A 10,297-nucleotide genomic window follows, 5' to 3' on the forward strand; every position below is an offset into this window, starting at 1 on the left:
GCCTACCCGGACACCGATGTGATCCTCATGTGCTTCTCTGTGGACAGCCCGGACTCGCTGGAGAACATCCCGGAGAAGTGGGTGCCTGAAGTCAAGCACTTCTGCCCCAACGTCCCCATCATCCTGGTGGCCAACAAGAAAGACCTGCGCAATGATGAGCATGTGCGCAACGAGCTGGCCCGCATGAAGCAGGAGCCGGTGCGCACCGAGGATGGCCGCGCCATGGCCATTCGCATCCAGGCCTACGACTACCTGGAGTGCTCGGCCAAGACCAAGGAGGGTGTCCGGGAGGTCTTCGAGACCGCTACCCGGGCAGCCTTGCAGAAGCGCTATGGCACCCAGAATGGCTGCATCAACTGCTGCAAAGTCCTATAGGGCGCGGCTGGAGAGTGGCGCTGGGCACAGCGCCTGGGTCACCTGTTGGCAGGTGGAGAGGAGCTGGGTTATGCACACACATGGCATCTGCTTGTCCCCTCCGCTGGGGGCTGGCGATGAATCGGGGTGGGGGCTAAGGGAGAGAGCATGCTCCCTTAGCCTTGGCCGAAAAGGGTTGTGCTGGCTCAGCCGTGGGGACAGAGGGAGGGGGGGGATTGCATGCCCTGAGTCTTGGGAATAAAGTGGGGAGAAGGCTTCTCCCACCACCGGCCCCTGCGAGTTAATCGCAGACTCTCACAACAAAAAGCTGCTGAGACTGGACTGAGCAAATGTCGCACCCGGCTCTTCCCCTTTGCCCACCGCCTGCTGCTCCCGGCTCCCAGACAGCCTCCTCTCTTTTGCAAGAGGAGAGCGGTGGAGGTGAGATGCTCGAAGGGACTTCTGCCTCCTGCCTGCATGTGCCTCCCCCCCAGGCAGGCTGGGGAAGGGGCTGCATCTCCGGGGCTGCCTGCAGCATTCTCGCCTCTCCCACAGTTGTTTCAGCCTGGGCCTGACCTGCTGTGGAAGCTAGTGCCCTGGAGACTGAGACTGGGAGGGGAGGGTCATCCCAAGCGAAGCCTGTATATATCTTACCTTTTCTGTCTTGTGCAAACTGGGGTAGTGCAGGGGGTGCTTATTTAAAGTGAGGTGGGGAGGGGGTGCCCAGCTGGGACTTGTGTTGTGCAAAGGAACTTGCCCTGAGTGACTGATGCCTGCTGATAATGTGAGCCTTGAACTGATTCCAGCTGCAGAAGCCACCAGGCTAGGCAGTAAAGCTGAACTGCTCTGTCCTCCTTGCTGGTCATCCTCCTCCTGATGGATGAGGCAGGATGAGCAGGGGGGAGGGGGATGATATTGCCATATTATGATCTTGGTGCCTGCTCCTTCCTTTAATGTTCTCTTCTGCAAGTATGTCGATTTGGGTTTATTTAAAAGTTTATCTTCAAAAGAAATTACTTTGCACAACTTGGTGGATTTTTGTTTTTTAAATTAAATACTCAATGCACTTGTCATCTGCATACAACACTGTAGCATTGGAAATACTCTTACTCAGTAACCTCATCTGGGTCTTGTTTTAAATTGTGATTTCAGTGCAAGATGAAATAAAACCACTGTATCTTTTTGCCTTGGAAAAAAATGGGTGAAAGCACTGTTCCTTATGCAGTGAGTACATCAGACATTAATACTAAAGGGCAGTTTAAAGAATCTAGGTTTATTTAAAACTTTATTTTCACAGGGTAGCCAACCCAGGTGAAAATAATCTTGTGTTTCTCTGGTTCAGAGAACAAATGTATCCATTGAAGTTTGTTTACTTTTCTCCCTCTTCCCTCAACAGTGGTACTGAGACTGTTTCTGTTTTTGTTTTTAATAAACTGACATGGCAAAAACTGAGATGTATATGATGTTTACATAAAACTATGAACTGTGTATGCAGTTTTTTATGTAAAATATTAAAAGATTCTATGCTGACACTTGTGAGAGCAGTGTTGTGATTTACAGAGGCTGTCCTCGGCTTGCAACAATACACCTGGATGGTGTTGAACTCGACCGGAGTTTGCCCACTGCCTGCGTGCAGCCCTATTTGTATTTTCTCCACTGGCCGAATAACCTGTCGGGCAGCTTTCAGAGGAGTAGTGGTTATATTTTCCATTGGGGGAGCTGCTTCCTTAATTTTTCTGTACAGATGGCATGTGGAAGTGTACTCAAAATTCAAGGTGGTGACTAATCCATCCTTGTTGCTGCTAAGCACAAGAAGCCTCCGTGCCTTGTGCATGGTGAGCTTGGGCTCAGGCTCCTGGTGCTCCTTTACCCGCGGCCCTTGCTGCCTGTCGGTGGCTGGGGTGAGGTTTGGGCTTGTGTAGCAACAAAACAGAGAACTGAAAAGTAGCAGAGGCAACAGGGCTTATTTTTCCAACAAAATATTTAGATAAAAGCAGTTTTTGTTAGTGACCTCCCCTTTGCTTGGAGCGTATACCCCTGTTCACTGCAGCAGGACACGTGGACAGGCTTGGCTTGCTGTTGAATCAGGAGGCTATGTTTGCGCTGCAGAAGTCTCTTAAGCTGCCTTGCTAGATTTCCTAATTGCTGGCCTCGTTAATTCCCATAGCAATGTAAAAGGTCTAGGCCATTCCACGCCAGGGATCCCCAGCGGGGCATCATGCCTGCCTCTTCCCTCGCTGTCTCCGTGCTCCAAGGCGTGCTCCCTGCCGTAGCTTGGGTGCCCGGGCAGGTGCAGGCAGGAGCACGAGGCCCTGCGGGTGCTGCCTGCAGCCGCGGCTCCTGGCAGAAGAGGCGGCCTGGTGCGAAATACGTGGCATGGTTTTCGCTGAACAATAAGGTCTATGCCCACAGTGTCTCCCTTTTTTTCCCTTTTTTTTTCCTGAAAAACTCCCTTAGGTACCTATAAGGGAAATCTCAGTACAGTTTTATATTTTTGTAAATCCTCTTGACTCCTTTTGCAGAGGTGTGAGAAAGGAGTCGAGCCTTTTGTTTTTCTAGCCTATGAATATCTGCTAGGGTGCACTGGATTGTTCAGAGATGTTAACAAGTACCAAGGCAAGCAAAACACGTTTAGTGGCTTTTGCCCGTTCATTCACAGGGGGCTCTGCCAGCTGCGGACTGAAAGCAATGGGGCTTTTTCGACAGACTAACATAGAAATAGTGGGCTCCTTGTTCAACAGCTGGAAAGTCAATCAGAAATAGCGTGGAAATACTTGGGTTTGCATTCTGAAGACTTCAAATGCTGGAGTACACGCTCAAGTCCATGCCGTGAGTTTATTGCGCTGCTTCCTATGATCCTTAATGAAAGATAGCGGCATTTTCACTTAGACAATTTAGCTAGGATTTCTTAAAAGGTACCTAAGTCCCAGGTTTTGGGTATCCGTCTCCAAGGATTTCAGTTCTCCTAATATTCAAAGGGTGAGTCTCTTATCCTCATTTTGAGAATCCTAAAATCACTTTTTGGTCCTAAAATGTCCTTTGAAAAAAAGCTAAGTTTTGGATGTTTAAAGGGCCATGGCCAAAGACCTCATTCTTGCAAAGGCACTCAAAGGCCTGGTTCTGCACAGTGTAGCACTGTTCTGCTCAATATCAGCCAGGGATATTAAAATCAGCATTGGAAACTTTTTCCTTAAACTGATTGCAAGAGCTGCGAAACTTATAAATTCTGTTAGACTGCAGCAATAACTAATCTTCTTAAAACCCCAAAGGAGAAAGTGTTAATATTTGTATTTTAAATACTGGGAAATGAGTTAGCGTTGCATCCCTGTATAATTAACTATACCAATATTTTCCACTAAGGTGCTTACAAGGTAATTACATTCATTATTTCCAGTTGGACCTTTGCCCAAGTCAGGGCTATAGCATCTGGCCCAAGGGGGAAAAACTGTAAGAAAACACATTTCAGTTTTAACTGAGCGTGACCTTTCTCTGCTACTTGTGAAGCTGTGAGTAAGTCAACAGAATGAGATCACCGTGTGGGAGTCCACCCGTCGGGGTCAGATGGTGGGATCAGAGCCATAACTCGTTTTGCTCTGTGCCACATTGCTACGCTTGCTTGTTAGCGTCACCGCTTTGGTGGAGGGGGACATGAGGCGTGGCTCGTCCCACCCTCCTCGACTCAGCCGTGCTGACATGGCCAGGCTGATGCCCCAGGGCCACACCAGCTGTGGTGTGAGGATGTCGCACCGACCAACTCCACCCCATAGCTGCATCTGCCCAAGTTCAACACGGAGGGTCTGCCCACCGCCGGGGCCAGCCAGGTGCCCGAGCTCGGGGCAGGCCACCCCATGACCCACACCGTGCATTCAGACAAAGGATTGGTTTCGTGCAGACCTCCCCTTGCTTGTCTTCATCTGGTCCCCCAGCTCGTGTTCATCTGGTCCCACTCTGTCTTCTGTAACCTTGTGACTGGAGAAGAGGTGACAGGGAGCAAGTTAGAGCATCAAAGGAAGGTCAACAACCAACTCATCTCACAGTCCCCGTGCACACTACTGGGCACGCAGAGACTTTCCCGGTTGTGTCCGCATGCCCGCACAGATGTCCCCAGCTGAGGAAAGGCTGCACCTTCCCTTACTCTGTTTAGACCAAGTTCAACCTCTGCAAAAGGTGTTTCTTCTGGTGGGAGCCAAAGCTCCACCGGGGGAGTTTGTCCTGTGATAATCCAGCGCAACCTTAGCAGCAAATGCTGGAAATGTAGAAAAGCCTCACTGAAAGCACTGTTCATCTCCGTCCTCCTCAGTTCAAGTGAGGAGACCACTTATGCACTCCCACCCCGAGACCGGGTTGGACCCTCTGGCAGTGTGAGGCAGCCTGAAAATGAGGACACCCAGGGAAGGTCAGTATCCCCTTCTCCCCTTCTGGAGATACAGCAACAGCAGCTGTGAGCAGTCCTTGCATGATCAAATGGGGACTCTGCTTAGCAAACATTCTCAGTAGGGTGTGCCAAAAAAGGGATAAATCATCTTTGGTGGGAGAAAGACGTCAGTAAAAATTCTCAGTTGTTTTAGCAAAATGTCTTTTACTGCACTTCTTATGCATTGAAATTAAACTGCATGTTTGTCATGGTTTAACCCCAGCCGGCAAGTAAGCCCCACGCAGCCGCTCTCTCACTCCCCCCTGGTGGGATGGAGGAGAGAATCAGAACGGTAAAAATGAGAAAACTCGTGTGTTGAGATAAAGACAGTTTAACAGGGAAAGCAAAAGCCACGCACACAAGCAAAGCAAAACAAGGAATTCATTCACTCCTTCCCATCGGCAGGCAGGTGTTCAGCCATCTCCAGGAAAGCAGGGCTCCATCACGCCTAATGGTGACTTGGGAAGACAAACGCCATCACTCCAAATGTCCCCCCCTTCCCCATTCTTCCCCCAGCTTTATGAGGTGAGCATGACGTCACATGGTGTGGAATATCCCTTTGGTCAGTTGGGGTCAGCTGTCCTGGCTGTGTCCCCTCCCAACTTCTTGTGCACCCCCAGCCTGCTCGCTGGTACAGCAGGAACGAAAACATCCCTGTGTTATCAACACTGTTTCCAGCACAAATCCAAATCATAGCCCCATCCTAGCTACTATGAAGAAAATTAACTCTATCCCAGCCAAAACCAGCACAATGTTATTGCCTTTTTTTTTCAACTCTCATGCAACTCCACATACTCCAGTGGAGTTGCATGAGCGTAAGCGGGAGCAGAATTTGAAGCAATGTCCTGTTATATGGCTTTCTGGTTTTGCAGCAATAACTTAATTTAGCTCCATTTGCCTTACAGTGTGTCGGACAGGTTGCAAGTCTTTTTTAGCAATTCAATAAAGAATGGACACAAACTCACTGCAACAAGAAACAAAAAAAGTACTTTGAGGAAGTCCACAAGTATTTTACTAGGATCAGTGTCACTAACTAATTCACTGACAGATTTTATTCCTTGACTTCAGAAAGGAAAAAATGCCCAGTTTCATCCTTCAGATTTTAGTGGACTGTAGCACTAGTGAATCCAGTTTTTTTGGTTTTGCTGTTTCTGTAACAGTATCTATTCCTAAACAGAAATCGCATTAATAATCCTTTCAGCTAAGTTAAAAGATCTATCTAAGACAAGCCATTTGCCCATCCAAAGAACTGTTTGCAGGTCTGGCTAACCCAGTCTGTGCGTGACAATACAGATGCTCCAAGTCAGCAACTCAAAGCCTTCTTCACAGATAGGCAGCCAGCAGAGATGGTGGGGTGGAGGAAGCTGATAAGCATCTGCTTCAAGGAAGCTTTTGAAGAAAGGCTTAGATCCATTGCTGGAGGAGTCTCTTTGAAACCTTGTGGAGCTCCTTGTGGACATCTTTAAATGTGGAGTCTAAGGGAGCGAAGGATTTCAGTTTGCTTCAGCAGTCTCGAAGTTATGTATCTCATGTAAGCTAATTGTCCAAGGTCCCTTTACAGCCAGCAGGCAGAAACAAGCAGCTCCGAGCACCTTTCTCCACTGCCCGAGAAGGGGCATCCTCATCCTCTGGAAGGGCTTGCAGGTGAAGCTGTGTGATACGGGCTTTGCCAACACCACTGCCTGCTCACCTCCCACCAGGCTGGCTCACACCACCACAGGTCTATTCCCACTGGGAGCATTCACCCCCTCCAGTTTTACCTGACTGAAAAGGGAGGTGTCTGGGCTATGTGCCCTGTTTCCATGCCCTGGTCAGTCAGCAGGCAGAGAAGGGTATGGTCCCACGTGCGGCTGGGCCCACCCAGCCGCTGCTGCAGGGAAGCAGCGGTTTCTCTGCGAGGCTGGTGAGCTGAGCTGGATCAGTGCGGGGCTCATCCAGCGCTGGCGCTGGCATTGGGCCGGGGCAGGCAGGGAGGTGTGGGAAAAACGTTGTCTAGGGAGGGAGTCTGAGCAACTTGCTACAGCGGGGTAAGCAACTCCAGAGAGGACAGATTAGGGTGAGATAGTTTGTGAGGACGGGTGTAGCCTCAGCATCATCAAGCCTAGGATCTGGAGGCCATGTCTATATACTTATATGAACTATACGAGAGACACTGGAACAGGTTGCCCAGAGAAGTTGTGGATGCCCCATCACTGGAAGTGTTCAAGGTCAGGTTGGATGGGAATGAAAGATGTCCCTGCCCACGGCAGGGGGGTTGGACTAGATGATCTTTAAAGGTCCCTTCCAATCCAAACTATTCTGTGATTCTGTGTCTTTAAGGGCTTGATTTGAGTAGCCTGATGTAATGAATGAACATTTTTTTTCAATGCCACTAGAGGAAGGGAATGAATTCCTCTTCCCCCTTCTCCCCTACCCCCTTGAATTTTTCTGAGTTGGTGTTGAGAGCAAGGAGTTTTCTTCAAGTTTGCTCCCAGTGACAGTGGTAAGCCACAGTCTGTGATAAGCAGCAGCCAGGTAGGTTAAATTTCATGGCCAGACACTCATACCCTGTGCAGAAGGACAGACCTCTTTCCAGTTCTTCAGAGGGTCAGCGATGCAAGAGGCTTTGTGGTTACCTGTAAGAGGTGCCTATATGTGTCAGCAGTGTATTACCCATCCATAATTCAGCAGCAAGTAACAGTTGGTGTAATAATAACTATGGGCATATCTGCTTTTCTTACATGATTGAAATATCAAACTCACGCTAAAAGGCAGGCTGTAAGCGTGGGGGTTAAAACCAGAGGCACTGATACGATACCTACACTGAGCTGGAGCAGCATAGCAGGAAGAATATTAGATTGGTGCCTATAGCACATACTGAATGTATGTGTGCATTTCTCCCCTAGCCTGCTAGTCTGCGTGGTTTTTGTGTGTATGCTAAATCTTGCTAAGGTGTAAAGGGGACCAGCGGGGGGGATTTTGCACTAAATGCTTAATTCTGTTGCTTTTAGGCCATTCATCCTCTTCTGCATTCAAAGCTTGACGTGGCAAGGCTGGAGGTAGGAATTTGGAAACAAAGTGGATTTCCTGGTGAGCTCATTTGCATGATAATGTCCCCTTCCCTCCCGGCTCCCGGGAAGGGGAGGATGGTGGCAGCCCCGGGAGCCACCGAGGGCTCCCGGGAGGTGGGGAGGGAGGCGCTGGCAGGGGACAACCCTGGAAGAGCCTTTTCTCCTGCTCCTAAGCTTTTGTGCAGTGGGTTTTTTTAGACATACAATGAGGTACGACCCTATAGTCCTTGCTCTGTGGGGCTTTTCCCTCTGACCTCAGCAGAACAAGCCAGGACTGCAGAATCAGGTCCTGCTTTGCAGGATTCTCCGGGGTTTGATGGCAGCAGTCTGACCCTTCCTGGTGACAGCCGATTTTCTCCTCCCATGAAAACAGAGTGAGTTTTAGACCTGGGCTTTTCATAATGTATGTGCCTAGCTAGATGTAGTCACACTATCTGTGTAAAACTCAAAAAAGATGAAAATCCAGCCTTCTGCATTCGAGATTCTTATAGGAGTAAATGGGTGCTTTGTATTTTCAGACTCATTATCCCTGAAGATATCAAGGAACATCACTGCCTGGTGTGCAAGTGTAACTGAATGTCAGTGGTAGAAGTTATACAACCACCCTGAAAGATTAATATATTCTTTTTTTTTTAAATCCTGAGGGGAAAATGATCTGTATGTTTTGGTCTTAAAACAACCATGCCCTCATGAGCAGCTGGACGAAACTCCAAGTTTCAGGCTACTCTAAAAGTACTCACAATTTCTTTTGATTTTCTCTGACAGTCAGGCAGGAGGAACACTAAAGCTGCCAGCATCTAGAGGAGAATGAATGGGGGAGAGCTTGTGTCAAAACAGCCTTGTACCAACCTGTCTTCCCATGGTGAGGCGATGGGCAGGAAGATGCATGTCGCTCCTGTCCTGGTTTTGGCTGGGATAGAGCTAGTTTTCTTCCTAGTGGCTGGTACAGTGCTGTGTTTTGGGTTTAGTATGACAATAATGTTGATAACACACCAATGTTTTAGTTGTTGCTAAGCAGTGCTTACACTAGTCAAGGACTTTCCAGCTCCCCATGCTCTACCAACTGAGAAGGCTGGAGGGGCACAAGAAGCTGGGAGGGGGCACAGCCAGGACAGCTGACCCCAACTGGCCAAAGGGACATTCCATACCATGGGACGTCATGCTCAGCATATAAATGGGGGGGAGTCGTCCGGGGGGGTGGGGCTGCTGCTCAGGGACTGGCTGGGCATCGGTCAGCGGGTGGTGAGCAATTGTATTATGCATCACTTGCTTTGTATATTCTTCTTATTATTATTGCTATTATTATGATGATGATGATTTCATTTTATTTCAAGTATTAAACTGTTTTTATCTCAACCCATGAGTTTTCTCACTTTTACCCTTCCGATTCTCTCCCCTGTCCCACTGGGGCGGGGGCAGTGAGCGAGCAGCTGCGGGGTGCTCTGTTGCCAACTGAGGTTAAACCACGACAGCTCCCATGTTTGCTCTTTATCGAAGTGTTCCCAAACAAGGTGCCCTTCAGCAGGGACAGAAATGAGCTCAGTGCCTCCTGATGGTAACAGGACGCTTTGCATTGATGGTGATTGCTGCATTTCGCTCAAAACACTCCTAAGGATTAACTAGAATGAGATGCTGGCATGACAAAGACATACATATACTAGTAAAATGGTAAAAAGGGAAGCAAATTGTAGTAATTACCTTGCAGCTAGGAATTTAACAAAGGTGTGCCTAATGCCTGGGCTCCTTGTTAACAGCCTGCCTTGGCTCCCACACACCGGTGGGCCTCTCCTCTTGGGTGGGCTTGCTGATTTAACACTGTCGTGTGAAATTCAGAGCAACTGTTCTCAGCCTGTATTTAGCTGGGAAGATTTCAGACTGGAAGAAAGGCTTTGGTGCCTGAAGGCTTCTCTGTCTTTTCCAGCTGTACCACTGAGTTTAATAAAAAGCCATTCCTCCTCTGCACAATCTTAATCTAAGAATGTTCTTAACTCTTCATCGTGCCAGGGAAGCAGCTAAGGATGACATGATGCTTCACTTGCATGCTTAGACTGACATGGCTATAGCAGTGGTACTGTGTATTCTGAGACATCGGTTTCAGCTGATGTATGTATTTGAAACATAAACTTAGCATAAGCATAAGCATGTATTTGAAACATAAACTTCTGAAATTTTACATGTCACATACTAGGAAAAGGAATAAGCCGGACATATTTCTTCCATGTGATCATGAGAAACTGGTGTCCACAGTCATTTAAAGGAGTTGAAGCCTGGCCCTTGAGCTCTGTGTAAGTATCTGGCAGGTTTAGGGACCCCCATTCCTCTGCGCACCCCTGCAGAAATGCCCATTGAAGGTTTCTTTCCTAGCTTGCCCCCTAAATGATTGCTACCTACACCCTGCTGAAGGCTGTGCAAGTGCCAGGGGGGACCCGGGGTAGCTGCCGTGCTCCTGCCTCGGGGCAGCTGATGGAGGGTGCATTTG

The 10,297-nt window shown here is 48.6% G+C and overlaps 1 protein-coding gene across 1 annotated transcript; it reads left to right on the forward strand.

Moving 5' to 3' along the window:
* The first annotated feature begins 6 nt into the window (after positions 1–6).
* Positions 7–1,886, forward strand: LOC103922167 (rho-related GTP-binding protein RhoB). The gene has a single exon (XM_009330255.1). The coding sequence runs from the start codon at positions 28–30 to the stop codon at positions 373–375; it is 348 nt and encodes a 115-aa protein (XP_009328530.1). The 5' UTR covers positions 7–27; the 3' UTR covers positions 376–1,886.
* The last annotated feature ends 8,411 nt before the right edge of the window (positions 1,887–10,297 follow it).

Source organism: Pygoscelis adeliae, unplaced genomic scaffold (genome assembly GCF_000699105.1).
Source record: "Pygoscelis adeliae isolate BGI_AS28 unplaced genomic scaffold, ASM69910v1 Scaffold378, whole genome shotgun sequence".
Taxonomy (NCBI): domain Eukaryota; kingdom Metazoa; phylum Chordata; class Aves; order Sphenisciformes; family Spheniscidae; genus Pygoscelis; species Pygoscelis adeliae.

What these genes read in the sequence shown, in the direction of transcription:
- LOC103922167 (XM_009330255.1), top strand. Translation starts at nt 28, where the DNA reads ATGTGCTTCTCTGTGGACAGCCCGGACTCGCTGGAGAACATCCCGGAG.